Source organism: Dasypus novemcinctus, chromosome 8 (assembly GCF_030445035.2).
Source record: "Dasypus novemcinctus isolate mDasNov1 chromosome 8, mDasNov1.1.hap2, whole genome shotgun sequence".
Lineage (NCBI taxonomy): Eukaryota > Metazoa > Chordata > Mammalia > Cingulata > Dasypodidae > Dasypus > Dasypus novemcinctus.
The window spans coordinates 40,607,693-40,628,410 of record NC_080680.1 but is presented as its reverse complement, the minus strand read 5'-3'; the positions used below and the strand labels follow the sequence as shown (position 1 = coordinate 40,628,410).

Here is a 20,718-nt window from a genome sequence, read left to right as displayed (position 1 = left end):
CTGTGTCTTTTTTTTTTGTTGCATCATCTTGTTGGGTCACCTCTCTGTGTGTGTGACGTCACTCCTGGGCAGGCTGCGCTTTATTTGCAAGGGGCAACTCTCCTTGAGAGGTGCACTCCTTGCGCGTGGAGCTCCCCTACATGGGGACACCCCTGTGTGACACGGCACTCCTTGGCGCACAGCAGCACTGTGCATGGACCAAGGAGACCCTGGGTTTGAGTCCTGGACCTCCTATATGGTAGGCGGAGGCTCTATCAGTTGAGCCACATGCGCTTCCCCCTTTGCCCTTCTTGAAATTTGTTCTTCCCTTGGCTTTTTGGACATTCTTCTCCAGCAGATTTTTCTTCCCTTTCTGGTGGTTCTTCTTTGGTTTCTGTTTGGAGACTTGAGCATGCCCCTTAAATATTGGTATTCACACGGGCGGGTCCTGTTCTTAGTCCTCTCATCTCTGGATAAGCTCGTGCCCTCCCATGGCTTCAGCTTTTGTAATACATTGATGATTCCCAGATCCCTTCCTTTATCCCAAATTTCTTTACCCAAATATTCATCAATGCCTAGTACATAGTAGGCACTTGATAAATATTTTTAAAAATATTTTTATTATTTTCTTAGAAAAAAGATACATAGAGCAGAACCTGGAAATGAACAAATAACTGTAACATCACAAAAGCCTTCATTTACTTGTCTGTGAATTGAGTAGAGGTGCACATTTATTGCTTGTTTTATTTGCGCTACTCATCACCACAGGTCTGGGTGGAGATAAGAAAGTCAATAAAACTCAGGCAAACAACTGCCGTTTCTAAGGTAAGCTGTTGCTCAATAAATATTTAACAAAGAACGTGGGAGAGAACAACCAGCAAGATGGTGACGGAGTAAGGAGCTCCTAGAATCAGCTCCTGCCACAGGGCAGTTAGCAAACACCCAGAGCTCTCTGGAGCTAGCTAAAGCACCTGTTTGGGGACTGCAGGAGACCAGAAGAGCATCCTGCAACGTCCTTGAAGGAATGGAAGGAGGAGACTGCCCGTCTGCAGAGAAGACTCATAAATAGAGCGCTCCACACTGTGGAGGCCGGTGCCCATCCTCCACTGGAGGCACAAGCTGCCTCAGGAGCTGTTCTGTGGCTGGAATCGAAACCTCCACTTCCCCAAAATGGGGAAGGAAGAGACAGTTGGGCACAAATTTCAGCTACAGATGAGTAGATTCAGTGGGCTACAGTATAATCCTGAGAACAGCTAAAGCTTGAGCCTGTCCAAGTCAGAAAGAGGCCAGAAGCTGCCATCTTAACTCCACACCTGGCAAGAGGGGAAGCGGGGCGGACTGAGAATCCCAGTGCTGGTGGAGAACAGCTTCTTCCCATCCAGATCATATTGCAGCTCCAGCCTCGGCCCCAGTGCCACCCCCAGGAGGGAAGAAGCCACGGGAGCCTGCACTAGCCTCTCTGGGAAATTACTGGCCAAGCCGCTGAGGCCGGTGACTATCCCTCTCTGGCGGCACGAGCTGCCCCAGGAGCTATTCTGTGATGGGAATTGGAAGCTTCATTTCCCAGAAATAGGGGAGGAGGAGACGGTTGGCTGCCGATTTTGGCTACTGATCGGTAGACTTGGCTGGCTAAGAGATAACCCTGGGAACAGCTGGGGTGTGAACCAGCCCGAGTCAGAAAGAGGCCAGTAGCTGCCATTCTGACTCTGCCCCCAGCCTGGGGGGGAAGCAGGGCTGACTGAAATGCTCAGTGTGGGCAGGAACCAGTTTCTTTCATGCAGATCAGTCTGCAGCCCGCCTAGGCTTCAATCCTGCCTCTGGCAGGGAGGAGGCTGAGGAGCCCTGCACCAGCCTATGCAGGGAACTTTGGCTGGAATAGACTGAAAATCAGAAGTCTACCAGGGCGACTGCGGTCATCTTGGACACACACTGCATAGTTGCCCCCACCTGCAGCTCCATCCCAGCCCCAGGCAGGGGAGAGAGGGACGTGAAGCTTCATCAGTCTCTCTGGGCAACTACAGTCTGGGCCTGCACGTGGATTATTCCACATAGCTGTGACTCTGTCCCTACCCCTGACAAAGGAGAAAGTTGGAAGAAGCTTCATTGGTCCCTGGTGCAATGAGGGTAGCTTGAGCCTCCACAGCTTACAGTAACAACTACATGCTTGGCTCCTACTGCACAACCAGCAAGGGAGAAAAGATAGGAAGCCCTAAACTACAGAGAAAAACTGTACCCAGAATAAATACTCTAGTAAACCAGTTGTGAAGACACCAACAAAAAATTGCAATCCACACCAAGGAACAGAAAGCTATGGCCCAGTTAAAGGAACAAGATAAGCCTTCAGATGACATAAAGGAGTTGAGACAACTAATTAAAGATGTTCAAACAAATCTCCTTAAGAAATTCAATAGATGGCAAAAGAGATTAAGGATATTAAGAAGACATTGGATGAGCACAAAGAATTTGAAAGCATACATAGAAAAATAGCAGATCTTATGGGAATGAAAGGTGCAATCAATGAAATTTTAAAAACATTGGAATCATATAATAGCAGATTTTTAAAAAAATTTCTCTCCCCTTCCCCCCTGCCACCCCACCCCGCCCCACCCCGCCCCGCCCCGCCCCGGCCTGGTTGTGTGTTCTCTGTGTCTATTTGCTGTGTCTTCTTTGTCTACTTCTGTTGTTGTCAGTGGCCAGGAATCTCTTTCTTTTTGTTGCATCATCTTGTTGTGTCAGCTCTCCGTGTGGGCGGCGCCATTCTTAGGCAGGCTGCACTTTCTTTCGCGCTGGGCAGCTCTCCTTACAGGGTGCACTCCTTGCGCGTGGGACTCCCCTACGCGGGGACACCCCTGTGTGGCACAGCACTCCTTGCGTGCATCAGCACTGCGCATGGCCAGCTCCACACGGGTCAAGGAGGCCCGGGATTTGAACCGCGGACCTCCCTTGTGATAGATGGACACCCTAACCACTGGGCCAAGTCCGCTTCCCTAATAGCAGATTTGAGGAGGCAGAAGAAAGATTGGTGGGCTTGAAAAAATGGCCTCTGAAAGTGAACATACAAAAGAACAGATGAAGAAAAGAATGGAAAAAATTGAACAAGGTCTCAGGGAAATAAATGACAGCAAAAGACGTGCAAATATACATGTCATGGGTGCCTTAGAAGAAGAGAAGGGAAAAGGGACAGAAGGAATATTTAAAGAAATAATGGTAGAAAATTTCCCAACCCTATTGAAGAACATAGATATTCTTGTCCAAGAAGCACAATGTACTCCCATCCAAAGAAATCCAAATATACCAACTCCAAGACATATACTCATCAGAATGTCAAAGGCCAAAGACTAAGAGAGAATTCTGAGAGCAGAAAGAGAAAAGCAATGCATAACATATAAGGGATACCCAATATGATTAAGTGCTGATTTCTCACCAGAAACCATGGAAGCAAGAAGACATGGTCTGATATATTTAAGATACTACAAGAGAAAAACTTCCAGCCAAGAATCTTATATCCAGCAAGACTGTGTTTCAAAAATGAGGGTGAAATTAGAATATTCACAGATAAACAGAAACTGAGAGAATTTCTAAGCAAGAGACCAGAATTTCAGGATCCTAAAGGGTGTGCTAGAGCCTGAAAAGAAAAGATAGGAGAGAGAGGCCTGGAAGAGAGTCTAGAAATGAAGATTATATCAATAAATGCAACTAAAAGTGTCAAAAGAGTGGTGAAAATAAGATATGACAGATAAAACTCAAATAGTTAGGAATAAACTTAACCAATGATGTAAAGCACTTATATTCAGAAAACTGCAACTCTATGTTAAAACAAATAAAAAAGCCCTAAATAACTGGAAGAACATTCCATGCTCATGGATTGGAAGACTAAATATCATTAAGATGTCAATTCTACTCAAATTGATATATAGATTTAATGCAATCCCAATAAAAATAACACCAGCATTAAAGAAAAAATTGAAAACACGATCATTAAATTTATTTGGAAGGGTAAGGAGTCCTGAATAACCAGAAACATCATAAAAAAGGAAAAGTGAACCCTCATCTCCAGACTTTATATCATAATATCTACCTATAGTGGTAAAAACTTCATGGTACTGGCCTAAAGACAGACACAATAGACCAATGGAACCAAATTTATGGTACAAAAACAGACCCTGAAGGTATGTATGTATGGTCAAGTGATTTTTGACTAGCCTGTCAAATTCACACAGCTCAGGCAGAACAATCCATTCAACAAATGGTGCTGAAAAAATTGGACATCCATAGCTGAAAGAAGGAAAGAGGTCCCCTATCTCACACCTTACCCAAAAACTAACTCAACATGGATCAAAAAACTAAAAATAAAAGCAAGAACAATAAAACTTCTAGAAAAAATTGTGGGAAATTATCTTCAAGACCTGGTTGTAGGTGGTGGATTCTTAAAGGAGATAAGAGGAAGACTGAGTGGACTACTGATGTTTAATGTATGTAGAAGTTTTAATTAGCTTTACTGTAAAATTGTGGAAATGTACAGAATGGATGGTAACACACAGTGAGTAACAGCTAGTTTATAAATGGGGATGTGACTGAAAATGATAGTCTAGGCATGTAAATGCCAGTTGACAGAATGCTTGAGAATAATCTAGGAACTGGATAGCACAGTAAACCAAGAAGTGAGTGAGAATTGTGGTTGATGGTACAGATGCAAGAGTGTCCTTTGTTAGCTGGAACATATGTATGTCACTACTGCAGGGTGACGGGACTGTGGAGAAGCATGGGAAAAATACAGCTGGAGTGACCTATGGACTGTGGTTAGTAGTAATAATATAATACTTGCATCTATGCGAAAGATGTACTGTGTTGATACTGAGGCAGTATGGAAAATGTGAGCCAAATGTACACTATGGACATGGTAACAATCAGGTGATATTATTTTTTATCTGTAGCAAACAACACACCACATTGTGGTGTGTTGATGGAGGGGTGTTGTTTGGGAATTCTGCACATGTGCATGATTGTTTTAAAAGTTTACAACTTCTGTCATAAAAAAATATATTTAAAAAATAATAATAGGGTGGGTTGGGGGAAAAACACACCAAATGTAAGATAAGGACTATGATTAGTAGTAAGATTTTGACAGTGTTCTTTTATAGTTTGTAACAAACGTCTCACAACAGTGCAGGGTGTTAGTGGACAGTTGATATATGGGACCCCTGAATGATGTTATGCATGTTTGCTTTGTAAGTTCATAACTTTTACTATACATTTAATTGTTTATGTATGTTCATACATAAATGATATAAAGATAATAACAATTGGATTAGTTAGGGGAAAACTGCTTTGTTTAATAGTAATATTTTGACAATGCTCTTTAGTCATCAGTTTAAAAAGTTTAAAAACAATGCAAGTTATTGGTGGTAGAGTGAGATGTTATATGTTTGTTTGATGTTATATATGTTTGTTTTGTAAGTTCACAACTATTATACACTTATTATTTATGTATATGTATGAGTGATATATTTCAATAAATTTTAAAAAACATACATAGATCACACAAAATGGTACACTGAAAAATATAAGAGGTTCCCATATACTCCACTCCCTACACCCCCCACTCCTCCCACCTTAACGACTTCTTTTATTAGTGTGGTACATTCATTGCATTTGATGATTACATTTTGAGCATTGCTACACAGCATGGATTATAGTTTTTGTTGTAGTTTACACTCTCTCCCAGTCCATTCAGTGGGTTATAATGTCCTGCATCTGTCCCTGCAGTATCATTGAGGAAATTCCAAGTCCCAAAAATGCCCCCAAATCACACCTCTTTTTCCCTCTCCCTGCTTTCAGCAACTCCCGTGGCCACTGTCTCCACCTCAATGATATAATTTCTTCACTGCTAGAGTCACAGTATTTCTATAGTAGAATACTAGTAAGTCCACTCTAATCCACATTTTATTTTATTTTTATTTTTTTAAGATTTATTTTATTTATTTATCCCCCCTTGTCGCTTGCTTGCTGTCTGCTCTCTGTGTCCATTCACTGTGCGTTCTTCTGTGTCTGCTTGTCTCCCTTTCTTGTATCATCTTGCTGCACCAGCTCTCCATGGGCACGGGCGGTCAGCTCTCCACGGGCGCGGGCTGTCAGCTCTCTGCGGGTGCAGGCCAGCTTGCCTTCACAAGGAGGCTCTGGGAAGCGAACCCAGGGCCTCCCATATTGTAGATGTGAGCACAATCGATTGAGTCACATCCGCTTTCCATAATCCCTATTTTATTCCTCCATCCTGAGGACCCTGCGATGGTGATGTCCACTTCACCTTCTAAATTGAGAGGGGGCTTAGCTCTCACATGGCTGATGGATGGGATTCTCCTGCTTGTAGTTGTGGACTCTTTCAGTTCCCTGGTCTGGTGGTTGACCATCCTCACCTCCCTGTTAGCTGACCTGGGTAAGTCCAATGAACTGGAGAGTAGGTCTTGCAACTCTGCTGAGGCTCAGGGCCCAGGTGGCACATAGACAGTCCAGAGATTCAAGTCTCCTGAGCAAACACTTGATAAATATTTGTTTAATTACTAACCGTCTCCACCTGGATGAGCCACAGGGCTTTTAAACTCAATGTATAAGTAAATTCATCCTCCTTCCTCACGCTGCTCCCATGATCAGCTCCTACTCCTGTGTTTGCTATTTTGATAGAAAGCCAAATAAGCTAGAAACTTGAGAGTCATCTTAGAGTCACTTCCCTCTTGGTGGCTCTATACCTCATCAGGCAGTCATCCAGGCATGCTGATTCTATTTCCTTAATTTCTCTTGACTAGGCTCCCTTTTGTCTAACATTGCCTACCTTCCTAGCCTTGTAATCTTATCTGCATTCCTACAACAATGCATTTTTTGCTGGTCTTGTCATTCTTAACTAACCCCTGCTACTCCTACTGTCCAAATCTAGCTTCCGTGAAGCTGATAGAGAGATCTTTATACAGTGCCAATCTGATCCCACTTCTGCTGTGTTCAGAGCATGGCCCCTGCTTGCCTTGCAACCTTGCCTCCTCTCCCCTCAAGAGCAAGCCCTTGGACACAAGAGAGCAGACCACAGGTCTTTTATCATTCCTCATTTCTCCAAATGTTAGTTATTCAGTTCACCTGGAAAGCTTCTTACCCCTCCTTTAGAATGCATAAGAAACCCTTTTCTGGAGCACCTTCCCTAAACCTCTTCTCCTAGGCTGGGTGAGGAATCCCTCCTGAGAACCCCCAGAGCACCCAGAGCCTGCCAGGCATATCCACAAGTTTCATATTTACTTGTCTATTGCAGTCTCCTTGAAGTGAGAGCCTGAGGATTTTATCACCTGATCTGGTTTTACAGAACGTGCTCAGTAAATACATTTTGGATAAAAGATCTTTAGATAAACAGATTCCAAGGAGTGGGGTTACAGTGTGCAATCCCACACGTGGAAAATGTTTTTCCTAATAAATTGCTTGTTTCAAAGAGTTGTACTGAGTTATACTGCCACCAGCAATCCATTTAATCATTTTTTTCCCACTAAAACCATGTGTTAGGTGCTTACTATATGTCAGGCATTATGCCAGAAGAATGGAATTTCTGCCTGAATGTAATATCTAGTCATTTGGAGCCAAGTCGTCCAATAGTACTTCTTGCAGTGATGGAAATGTTCTATATTTGCACTGACCAATATGGCAGCCACTAGCCACAGGTGGTTATTGAGTACTTGGCATGTGGCTAATGTGACTGAGAAACTGACTTTTCAGGTTTCTGTAATTCCAACTGACAAATTCAAATGTAAATACTCACGTGTGGCAAGTGGTTATCGTATTGTATATCACAGCTGTAGAGAAGAGGAGAATCATTTATAGATGTAATTGCTATGTTCTGGATTCCTTTCTTCCTTTCTAAATGCTAGTGGTATATGCTTATGTCATAAGGTGTGACCAGTTCACAAATACTATCATTATGATTATTAGTCAGCACCACCTAATTTGGGAAGCAGTGATTTTTAAAATAGGTGCGTAGATAAGGGGAGTAACACTTCACATCAGGAATACAACCAGAATATCTAAGTGGTGGGAAATGCTACTCCTAGTGCTTTTTATTGAGAAGTGTGGATTTAGCTACTCCAAAAGAGGCCAGTAGCATAATACTTTCAGATTGGCATCTGCTGGACTTGTTTTTCTACATACACTGCCAAACTTGTTTTCATTAGGCAGGAAGTGAAGCAACGTTTCAGGGAGAGAGCCCAGTATCTATCTTGTCAGAGAGGCAGACCAGACTTTCTACCTTCTACCTGTGGGCCTAGGCCGAATTTTGTTTTCCAAGTTAAGGGACTAGCTGGGTGGGCAGCACTGTCCTCTTACAACATGGTATTCCTTTTTTTTTTTAAAGGGTATAATTAATATTTTATTGTCATTTATAATCAGATGACAGTTGGGTATATAGTCTTCATCCGTGCTCTTTCTTTTTTGTCAATAAAAAAATTACAAGTGAAGTTTTAAACAGCTGACAGCTGGTTATATATTCAGAAAACATGATTAGCTTAATTCACTAATGGTGGTTTCAGCCTTTTCCTTATTAACGCCAGAAAATTCACCCACATTTTGTCCCTTTTTATAAAGCTGAAATGTTGGCATGCATTTGACTTCACAGTCTGCAGGAACATCGGATAGTCATCCACGTGTGCTTCAAGGAAGTAGACTTTTCAGAGAAGGAATAAAAGAAAGGCTTGATCTAATGGGCCACACCATGTGGCTGAGAAATCAACTCCTACAAGTTCATCATCAGCACCGCTTTAGGCTGCCTGAAAATCTTCCCTGCTCTCGATCTGCTTCACCATTTTGGCTGCTAGGCGCGATGAGCGACTGTGGAGAGCGTGGAAAAGGGGGACGGTGGCGGGGAGATAGTATTCCTTAGATTTCAAACAAACCTAAAGTTATTTTTTGATCAGTGTACCTGTTTTGATTTTCTAAATAATTTATATGCTCCTAAAATAAGGAAACTTAATTTACTTTGCATTCTTGTACTCAGAGGAATACAGTACTTTAAAATGAATACATATATAGAGCTGAATCAAGAATCCTATCGGGTAAACATTTGTAGCCCTTTAAAAGCAGGTGATGGGAGAGGAGTTTCAGTCTCTTTACAGGAGTTGATGCAAAAGTGCCAGTGACAACTTGGAGTACATCTGGCTGAAAAGTCATGCTTTTAGATTTAACCGGAATATTTTATACCCTCGGAATTCGAGTAAGCAATTACGGAGTTGAGAAATTTGGGGTACAAGAACGTGTTTGTGTTGGCTGGCCGGGCAGGCGTCTGTAGGCAAGACAGAAAACTTTGGGGTTATGGAAGGCCACTGAAGTGCTGCCTATTGAGGGGCTCTGCAGAGGTCTCCCAAAGGTGTTCCTGCTGGATATCCGCGCGACCTCAAGGAAGAACGCCCCAGGATCCTTCCAGCGCTCAAACCTTGCAGCGCTGCTCCGGGCGCGCGCGTTAGGAGCCGGACCTGCTGGTCCCAGCGCGCGCCGGGGAACGAACCATCGTGCCGGCCGAGGGGTGGGTGGCCGGCGCCGGGGCCGCGGCACGTTCGACCCCTGGAGTCGGCCTGTCGCCGCCGCCCCCTCCCACCTCCGCCTGGAGTCGCGCGTGACGTGGCCTGCAGAGGAGGCTTGGAGACTCGGCGCCGGCACGCCCGTCCCCCGGCCCGTGCGGGGGTGGTAGCGGCCCATTTGAGAGTTTCCCCGGCCCGCGGAGGCGCTGCGCTCGGGCAGGGGCGGGCAGACGCCGCCTCCGACGCCGCGGCGGGAGGGGGCACAAAGGGCTGGGTCCCCGCGGGTCGGCGCCCTGGCGGCCTGCGGCGGCGGGGCCACGGCCTGACCCGCGGCGCGGAGGAGCGCGGCCGCGGCCCGGTGCGTCCACGCAGGACCAGCGCGCGAGATGCCGGTGCGAGGAGATCGCGTGTTTCCCCCGCGGCGGGAGCACTCCGGGTGGCTCCCGGTAATGCCTCAGCGCGCCGCTCGGGTGGGAGAGGGGTTGCGAGGGGAGAGCTGGGGTGGGGCGGGGGCGACGGCCGTGAAGTTGTTCGTTGATGCGCCGTTCTCCCTCCTGGAGGTGAGGCTGAGAGGAGGAAGTAGGTTTCAGCAGACGGGGGTTCACGGCTTTCCAGGACTCCTGCAGCCTTTTCTCTGTATTATACAGAGAATTGGGGCTTGACGATTAAAAGTCCCAGCGTAAGGGAAGCTGCCTTGAACCCGTGTCCTGGGTTTCTGCTGTCTTGGAGGCACCTCGTTGTGCCTGTTGTATCGCCTACTGTATGCCTTTTTTTTTTCTTTCTCTGTTTCACACTCTACTCGGTGCAAAGTTAGAGGCCTGTGTGCTTGAGAGAAACTGACAACTCCTTGGAGATGAGAATATCGTTTTCTTTTCTCATCACTTGCAATATAAGTAAAAGTTCTTTTCAGTAGGGAGTGGAGATGGGGCTTTGTGATGAATGCTTTGTGCTGTGGTATTATCTTACCTGTTACCAGTTCAGGTCATTTTATGTCTTCATTTGTCAAGTTACCCCTTTTACACAGTAGTTTAAGTTATAAATAACCAGGGGTTTCTACTACAGGGTTTTAACATTCTTGAAATGTGGACAAACTTGGGAGTGAATACTCCAGGGCTTAGTAATGAATACAGCCTCCCACCTCTATTTTAGCTTCAGTTCTTAGAGCTGCTTTCCTGGCAGCTGTATGCCTGAGTAATGTGGTTTCTGTGAAGTTCCCAGCTGAAAGTCTTCCCCACACTGAAACTGTCCTGCCACTGCTCACTCCTTTCTCAGCCTGAAGCATCTCAGCAGAGAGGGAAGGACTCCCTTTTCTTCATATGTCTAAGTCAGGGGTTCTTAATGTGGGGTCCATGAGCTTGGCTTGAAATTTAAAAAAAAAACATTCTTGTGGGAATGTGTTGGTGTGGGTGTGATTTATTAAATAATACACAGTATAGTGTGGACTTAGTAAGGGGCCAGTGGTTTTCACCTGACTGGCAAAGGGGTCCGTGGAACAAAAAGGTTAAGGGCCCCTGCTCTCAGTGGTCTGTGCTGGGCTGTGTTGGCAGTCACTTTGGGAGAACAGGTTTGCCTTTGTCAGGATTGTTCTTGGAAACAGGTAACTTCTGTTATACATACTTACATTGGTTTTAATTTAAACATAATTTAAAGTGAAAAAGTAATTGAATTTGTAGCAATTGAATTTGTAGCAAAAAGTGTCGTTTGATATTCTAAACCTTAGAAATAAGTCTTAGAATCTAAAAATGATGAAATTTAATTATTCAGTGAATTTTCATGAACATTTGTTTGCTTCAGTATGGGGACTACGAGAATGGGTAAGAGTGGTGCCTCTACCACACAGTGGGAAGAGGGGTGAAGGGGCTGTTTTACTAAGGAAACAATGGCATTTGAGGTGTTCCTTGAGGTTTCTCAGTGCTGCTGCCAGAGATTGGTGGAGAATTTTTTTTCCCTCTTCTGGTGCTACACAAGGATTAATGCCACCACTTTTTCAATACCATTCAGCTGTTACTTAATGGGCACCTACCTGTGCCAGTCACTGTGAAGGGCTCCAGAGATGAACAAGACCCAATTTCTGCCTTCAAGAGCCTGGAGCCTGAAAATTTTAGATTGTGTTTTATGCTCTGCACTTATAAGGGGAATACAACTAAAGGTGGGATTGTCCTGTATGCACTCCCTTCAGAAATTCTTCCTGCCTGGGAAAAAAGGGAACTTGAACAAATACCTCCCAATGTGAGTCACTATAGAAAATGGGCTAACACCTTTTCCTCCCAGGGCTGAGTGAGGTGATGCAGAGTGCCTGGCACGTAGTGGGTGCTAAGTAAATGGGAGCTAGAAACATACGCAAAAATGAGTGCTGGAACTCTTAAGTGCTGGGACCTGGACTGAGAAGGGAGGTGGGATCTGCAAGTATAGGTAGGTGGTACGGGTTAGGCCTCAAGGAGAAAACACAGGGAAAGGAAGCCAGTCTGTTGAAGGGCCTCGCATGCCAGTAAGAAAACTTTAACTTGAGAAAAAGAATTGTCATAGCAATTCCCAGTGTATTGATGGCCTGACTTCTACAAAGAAGTAAACCATTTTCTCAGTAAACATGCCTCTCCACCCACACACAGTAAATATTACTATTTTTGAGGAAATCATTGGGCTCAAGATCAGTGAATTTTTACATCACTCCCCACCTTGGGGAATTCCATTGGCAATGACTTCTGCCTTCCTTTATTTAATGTTTGATCTAGTCCTTTTACATTGTCAGAAGGTCACAGGGAACCATTTATCTTTTACAGATTCCACTGAGTTACTAGGGTTAAATGTGAGAACTTTTTAATGTCCTTGAATGCAAGGGAGATGACTGAATCCCCACAGTAAATTTTGGGTTTAGCAAGGTTTTCTTTCTTAAGAAATAAAAGTGATGAAGGTTTTACTTTCAGGAGTCTGATAAGTTCTTGGAACTAGGTGGGGCCGCTTTAGCCCTATGTGCAATAATAGGATGTTTTGTACTTTTAAAAAGTCATGTAGGTTTGGAGTGGTGGGAGGTGTGGGTGTGGAGGGGATAGGGTGTGGAGAGTTAGGAAGGGTTAGTAATCACTGCTGAAACTTTCAACACACTTCTAAGCATTTGAACTGTCACAGAATTCCTTCCCTAATCCCTAAAACGAATCCTATTAAGGAGTTGTGGCTACAGATTAATTTAGGTTGAGAACAGATGCCAATTAAGTGCCTCTTGATTAGACTCTAAGCAATAGTCAGGGGTCTGACAGTTTCCAGCTGGAATGCCCTTGGCCAAGCCAGTTTTGGAGGGGAGAGGCATTTTCCAGTGAAGGTGATCTGGGGTGTGGTGGTGTATTAGGGTTTGACTGTGCACAGGTAAATGTCTCAAGTGTCTTACTGAGCCAGTGTCTTAAGTCCAAGGGTCAGGGTCAGAAATATAGACACAGAAGTCAGACTTAATACCCATTTAGTAGGTTGAATACATCAATATTTAAAGTTATAAAAGAAATCTTCCCCCAAACTACTTAGGACATATTTCACCCCCACAGAAGTTTTTGTGATGACCCTTTTTAGTAGAAGTCCATATAGCTAGGACATCTATGAGAGTCTGAGGTGTGTTACCACTAAAAAAAGAGTGAAAGGCCATGTGACAGCAACTGAAAGAAGTTTTGAGGTACCCAATCCCAACAGAGTATTACAACGTTTTTGAACGTTACCTAGAAAAATGGTTGATGAAGCATGTATGCTTCCTATCTTATTGTGTAAGAGGCAGAGTTTAAGTTAGAAAATGTTTGCTCCCAGTTTTCCAGCTTGATTAGGAAATGCATTTCTTGGAACTTGGTGGCTGACTACTGGAGCCGGGATGGCCTGCTTGAGTGGGGACAACAGCTGTCTGATTGGATCATCCGTTTATCTGGTGTCTCCATCATCCGGCTGGCCATTGCCCCCAAAGCTTCATCAGTCTTGACCACCTGTGGACTCAGAAGAGAAACTAAGGACTGTTGTATGAAAAAAAAGTATTAAGTTAACTAAGCATCTTCTCTGCCTTTTTGCTGTCCCCCAAACAGTGATTTTCAAAGTGTGGTACACAGAATGACTTATGTGTGGCACAGGGAGAGACATATTCTATTTTTTTATTATTATGCATTAGGAATTAAAAACACAGCCAGCTTAAACAAACCCCTTATTTCATGAATGTTATTTCTTAGAATGAGGCCGATGTATTTAAGTAAAACCATTGTCTGTTTTAAGAAAAATGGTAACTGAATTATCAGATGAATGATATGAGGATGAAGCAAAAATTGTGAAGATAGCCCTTGAAATCTGAGATATGGGAAACACTGCTTAACATACGAGTATGGCATTTAGTTAGGGAGGGTCAGGTATACACCTCCCACACCTTCAAGAAAGTCAATACAGAATGGCCCCCAAAAGCCAGATAAGTTGAATTTGACTAACTTTATGTCTTATGCTTATCCACCCAGCTCTCTTACCTGTTGTTGTAGAGTTTATTTGTGAAGCTCGTTAGTGTCTGGCCCAATTCTCATTCCTTTCTCTTGCTTCACACAAACTGTTCTGCAATTTTTAAGGTCCGTTGGTATGACATTTGTTATATGATAGATTGAAAAGGAAGAAACATTGCAGGACACTGAGGGACCTCACTTTATTATCAAGGGTACCTAGCTTATGATCCATTGCTGAGGAATGTAGAGAGCAAACAGCATCCCATTTAAATGCATTTAACTTTTAAAAGTCTAAAAGTTAGACGGGGAAGCGGATATGGCCCAAGCGATTGGGCTTCTCTCTACCATAGTGGAGGTCCCAGGTTCCCTTCCAGGGGCCTCCTGGTAAAGGCAAACTGGCCCATGCAGAGAACTGACACAAGGTGATGGAACAAAAAAGAGACACAGAGGAAGAACAGTGAGAGACACAGCAAACTAGAGAGCTGATGTGGCTCAGGTGATTGGGTGCCTCTCTCCCTTGTCAGAGGGTCCCAGGATCGGTTCCCGGTACCTCCAGAAGAGAAGACAAGCAGACAGAAGAACATGCAGCGAATGCACAGAGAGCAGACAGCAAGTGTAAGTGGCAAGGTGGGGGGGGGTGTCAATTTTTTAAAAAGTCTATTTCGGGTTGCCCGTATAGCTCAAGTGGTTGAGCACCTGCTTCCCATGTACGAGGTCCTGGGTTCAGCATGCATTACCTCCTAAAAAATAAAGTCTGGTGCAAAACTGCATTGCTCAGGCGAGTGGATGTGGCTTAACTGATAGAGCTTCCGCCTACCATATAGGAGGTCCAGGGTTTGGTACCCAGGACCTCCTGGCCCATGTGGTAAGCTGGCCCATGCACAGTGCTGCCACGCCACACGGGGATGCCCTCCACGTAGGGGTGCCCCATGTGCATGGAGTGCGCCCCACAAGGAGAGCCTGCCTGCGCAAAAAAATAAAAAGCTCAGCCTGCCCAGGAGTGGTGCCGCACACACGGAGAAGCTGATGCAGCAAGATGATGCAACAAAAAGAGACAGATTGCTGGTACTGCCTGACAAGAATGCAAGCAGATACAGAAGAATACACAGCAAATGGACACAGAGCCGACAAGGGTAGGAGGAAAGGGGAGAAAAATAAAAATAAATCTTTTTAAAAAACCAAAACTGCATTGCTCACTGCTAACTAAGCAGTGGGTAGAAGACTGCAGATTGTGCTGAAGGTGAAGAAAAGATTGATGGGAGATATAAAAGGATAAAGAAAAGAGGCTGCCAGTCAGAGGGACTGTGTTTTTTAAAATGTAACTTAAATTGATCTACCAAATAGGCTTTAACAGGGATGTTTTCAGAACTGGAAATCTTGAGGTACCAAAAAAGTAAACCTCATTTGACCTAGAGTGATGAGCTGGGGATGTACATTCATAGTAGGTAAATAAAGAAGAGAAAATACTTTGTTTTAGTCATAAAATCTCTAAATGTGTACCAGTTGTACATGCTGATAATGGGAAATCCTAAGCCATCCATTAGTAACTTGTATTTTAATAATTTTAAGTCTGTATAGGTATTTGTTTAGTGCCTCTGCCAGGTAATTAAAGTTAGCTCAGGTATTTAACCTTAAAAATATACTGCAGATTTCCTTAACCACTTACACAACGTTATACATCATAGACCATAGTAAGATGCATTTTCATAATATGAATGCTTATTTTAACTTTAGACTAATATTTTGCCTAATTAGAATATTCATTTTTTAAGGTTTCTATCTATATTTATCTTTCCCCAACACTGTATATGCAGTAGCGGTGGTGGAAGCATGATAGATAGTTTGTTCCTCAGTTAATAAAATATTTGTTGTTTTAACAAACTGGACTGATGAGAAAATTTCCAGTTATACCATTAATTATGGCAAAGATCTTATATCACATCCTTGAATACTAAATTTTACCTATGTGTATGTAAACACCATCTTCAAAATTAATATGGTAATTATTGTTTCTATTGCAGACTTTATTCAGCCATATCAAATACATACATCATGCTCACAGGAAAAATATGACCCCATCTTTCAAAACTTCAATTATATTATAGTTTACCCTATTTAAGCATGGTACTAAATAATAGGAGAGAGTGACAAGTAGTGGCCTTTGGAGGGAATGTACTAATATGTAATACATTGTAGGAGAAATTATTGGCATAGTTATTCTTGCTGGTAGGTAACAGTTACTAGACTGTAATTAATGGATAATTATTAAAATCAGTTATGTCTTTGCTGTTGTATATAAAAAAAACTTTGATAGTTATGAGGGAACATTTGTAGGTATAGATTTTGTTACTTGAGTTGAAGAAAAATGTGAAATAATGCTATCTAGTCATCAGTAGGAGTTAATGATCACTTCTGTGACATGTAGGTCCTAGGAACTTTCATTAGAGGAGGGGAAAAAGTTCCAGATGTAGTTGTTTGTTTCCATTTGTTGAGAGCTACTTATTAGCCAAGTATTAAAGGAAGTGAACAGCATTCTAGATTGTGCCTAAAACTTTTATGCCTTCCTTAATGGAGCCCATTTGAGACCCTTGGCTGTGAGAGGGTCTATGTCCATAGGGGCAGGGGGTTGGCAGATGCTGGGACAGGCAGCTAATACTTGGAGAAGATTGTTCCTAAATATGTCTGGCAAAGCAGAGTGAGATTATCTGAAGGAATTGATTAACAAAACTAAACATTTCTCATTTTGAAAAAACTTGACTTATTTAGAGGAAACTTCCTGGTGAGCTCGTTTTTAGAAGCCTGGCAAGTGAGCTTATTTTCCTTTTGCCTCGGGCAAGCTCGTTCTTAGAAGGCGGGTTCCTCCCTTAGCCTTCTTCACCCTAAGCTGATTAATTGCTTTCTTTCCTGGGACTGGTTCATATTACGCACATGCCAGTGTTTACTATTGCCCTTACCACGTCCCCTATGCTCAGGCACTTACCGCCAGCCATCAGCCTGGTCTGAGTTGTACGGCAACCCTAGAAAATGTAGACCATTAAAGATGTCTTTGCCATTCTCTTAAGTATTTACCACGTTGAACTGACTTGATTTGCAGAAGGCTTGTTGCATGAACTAGTAAGAATTGAAGGTTAGCTGAGAATTTAGGGGAGTGGATTCTTGACATTTATATAGGGAATAGATGGCAGTTTGTCAGTAGGAAAATTTAGAATTACAAACCACTTCTGCAATGGCACAGAAGCAGCATCGGCTGCACCACTAATTAGCTGGATGCCTTAATTCTCTAGTTCTGTTTCTTTATCTGGATGTAAGCTGTTATAGTTGATTATAACTGAATTCTTTTGTGGCTCTTAACATTCTGAGGTTCTGAATGCTTGGGTGTAAAACCTAGAGAACATTCTAAATAATTTCTAAAGTGTTTCTGTACCTCTTAAATTACTTTTGTGTATTTTTTTTCCCTTTTAAAATGAGAGCCTATGGATTCTTTCTGAAAGGCATTTTTCAGAGATCAGCTGAGAAGCCAAGAGTGGCTGATGGTTGTTGAGCTCATGAATTGATGGAAAGATCTATTATTCAGTTGTACTTTAAATAATGTACTAACTAGCGCAGTGTGTGCTGGCTTCTCTTCCTTGCTTGGCAGCCGGAGCCAGCAACTACAGCCATTTTACAGAGCTCCCTAAGCACCACTTTCTCCTTCCTCTTTCCTTCTACCCTTCCCAGCAAAAACTGCGTCCTGGAAGCCTCCAGCATCCGCTTCCTTTTTCCCTGAGCATCTTTCCTATAGCATGAGCATGGGAGGGGTGGTAGGCCTACAATTGGGAACTGTTTTGTACTTCACAAATGTGCTGAAGATGAGCCTGCTGGTTACTATAGCAGACTAAATTGCTCACTGTCTAATGTAAAATCACCCACTGTCATTCGGGTTTTTTAGCTTAGCTGCAGACAGGATGCTTTGCCTACCTTGGTCTGGTCTGGTTAGTGTCTGAGTGAGTTTTAAGAGGGGAGAGAGATTTGTGGCATCTTAAGACACTCCTTGAAGCTTTCCAGAAATGGAACTGGAAACATATGTGCCTTTCCTTTTGGTGTTATTGTTAGAGTCTAAAAACAGTCAAGTGGCAACACATTGAAATGAAGAGGCTCTGAATTGTCCGTATATTGGTGACCATCTTTCTAGTAGAACCTAAACACAAATTTTAATCAAATATTAATTTAAATATTTAATATAAAAATATTTAATAAATGCGAATATTTAGTCTGCTTATACTGCTTAAGTGAACATTTTGATAACTTGATTCTAGGGAGCTATCTTCTGGATGAGGAAGAAGCAGAAAAGTTAATTTACCAAAGAACTGGGGTTAAACAATTTGCTTGAAATTGAAAACATTTCCTGTACAAACAGTGGTATTCAGTCTGTCCTCCAAAGCATACTAACTCATAAAAGAAGCTTTTTCTATGCTATTACTTTTATGGTAAATTATTGAAGAATAATTTGTATGTGCTAAAATGTGCAAAGCTTAAATGGAATGCTTGGTGAATTTATTGTGGTAAAATACACACAATACCATCTTAACCATTTTAAAGTGTATAGTGGTATTTAGTACTCTCACAGTGTTTTACATCTACCACCGCTTTCTAGTTCTAGAGATTCATGAATTTTCATGTCACTACATTCACATGCGTGACTATCAACTAGGTAAAGAAATAAAACTTTCCATATGCCCAGAAATTTGTCTCATGATGCTTTTTCAACTGCGAAACCACCCTCTCCGCAAGGGAACCCCTCTTCTGACTTCTGTCACTGGAAATGTTTTGCTTGACCTTGAACTTCATACAAATGGAATGGTAACTTTTTGTGCCTTGCTTTTGTTCATCTTAAGCTCTGAGAGATTCATTCAGGTAGATCTGTGGCTCAGTAGTTCTTTTTTATTGCTGAGTGGTATTCCATTGTATGAATTTATCATACTTTGCTTATCCATCCTACTTTTGATAGATATTTGTTGGTTGTTCTTTTTTCATTTTTTGTTAATAGGAATAAAGCAGCTATGAAATCACCTACAGGTTGTTTTGTGCATATATATATACCCATTTCTCTTCTGTTGATTCCTAGAAGGAGAATTGCTGGGTTATGGGTTAGGAGTATATTTAAATTTCATAGTGCAGCTTTGGAGTCATGCAAACTGGGTTTGAATCTTTTGTTCTGTCACTTACCTACTTGACCTTAGGCAATTCTCATGTTCAATTTCTCAGCTGTAGAATGGGCATTATATATCTTAAAAGTGAGGGTTCAGTCTAGAAAACAGATGTCATTCTTGCTATTTGAAAGAAAAAGGAATTTAATACAGAAGAAATGGTATTTACAGAATGATAGAAAGGCTGCAGAAGTGAAAGCCAAGCACCTGCCACTAGCTTTTAGATTTGCCCCACAGAAAGTTGGAAAGCTGAGCCACCCAGAGCCAGGATCTTCAGAAACCCTTCCATCTGGCCAGCCTCTGCAGCCCTGATGGCAGGGTGCTTGGAGATTGCTGTAAAGGCTCACATTTGGGAAATTCAGTTTTTTACCTGTTACTTCTGCTATAGGAAAAAGAAAAACAAATGGCATCTGCTTTCCCTCATCCTTCTGGATATTATACACATGCACCTCATTGGTGGAACCTTGTTGGCAAGGGAGTCTGGGGCTTCCAGCCTCTGGGAGTAGTGGAAGCTGCCTACTAACAAACGGCAAATGGTGTAAACGCATACTGCATTTGCCCTGCAGTGATTAGTAAGTGACGGTGGTTGTAATTTACCTGTCATCATCATCATTACTAAGAAATATGACTGCTGCTGCAGTCATGAGACTGATTTTCATAAGACATGTTTCAGGTATCAGTCTAGTGACTTTGTAGTCATCTGTTTGCATAGGGAATGCTGCTGTAAGATCTACCTGTCATTTAAGGCATTGTTTCTCTAGAAAAATGCTAATTCCTAGCAAAGCCTTTCTCAATGCTTCAGCATTTTAGGATTGTGGAAGATGAGAATTTGCCCTCCCACATGAGATTGGTACTATTATATTGCTCATACTCTGAGCCAGGGGAGGGAATGGGATTTTTGGAGTAGGGAATACAGAAGATCAGTGGGGCCTCCTGGCAGTGGATGTCTTTCCTTGGGGCCTAGAGAAAAGGATGGGGTGGAAGGGTTGCAGGAAAGGGGTTGACCGGGGAAATCTGCATTTTATACCACCCAGAAACGTGTATGTCTTTACAGGGCAGGTCCATTAGATACGATCTGAGCTCATTACTGAAATGCAACAAATAAGTTCATTTCAGCATCTGTGTGCATACTGAGTGAGAAAAGTCAGACACAAAATGTATGATTCCATTTATATGAGGATGAGGTATGTTGTCACTACAAAGGATTAAACAAGAAGTTTATTTTTCTCTCACTGTAAAAGTTTGGAGATTAACATTCCGGGGCTGATATGGAAGCCTCATGAAGTTACAGGGTCTCAAGCTCCACCAGGAAATCATGGATTCAACAACCCTATGGAGTTGCCTACATCCTCATAGGTCCAGAAGGCTGCTGGGTATCCAGTTATTATATCCAAGTTCCAGGCAACAAGATGGAGGAAGGGGTGCTTCTTTTAAGGTGATGCTGTGAAGTTCCAAACAGTGTTTCTCCTTATATCTCATTGGCTGGAACTTTGTTGTATGTGTATACCTGGTTTCATGGGAGACTGGAAAAAAATAAACAGTCTTATTCTTGTGTTTATTGCCACCCCC

At 42.7% G+C, this 20,718-nt stretch overlaps 1 protein-coding gene across 7 annotated transcripts in view; it reads left to right on the top strand.

Moving 5' to 3' along the window:
- Positions 1 to 20,718, top strand: part of TJP2 (tight junction protein 2) — a 134,147-nt gene that overhangs the window by 49,270 nt on the left and 64,159 nt on the right. Inside the window, exon 1 of one of the 7 annotated variants that reach the window (XM_004454761.5) lies at positions 9,838 to 9,961. The exons of the other annotated variants lie outside the window; for them this stretch is intronic. Within the exon in view, the coding sequence (XP_004454818.2) occupies positions 9,902 to 9,961 (60 nt within the window). The 5' untranslated portion in view covers positions 9,838 to 9,901. Of the gene's footprint in view, positions 1 to 9,837; positions 9,962 to 20,718 lie in introns of those variants that run through there. 7 annotated transcript variants of the gene reach the window in all.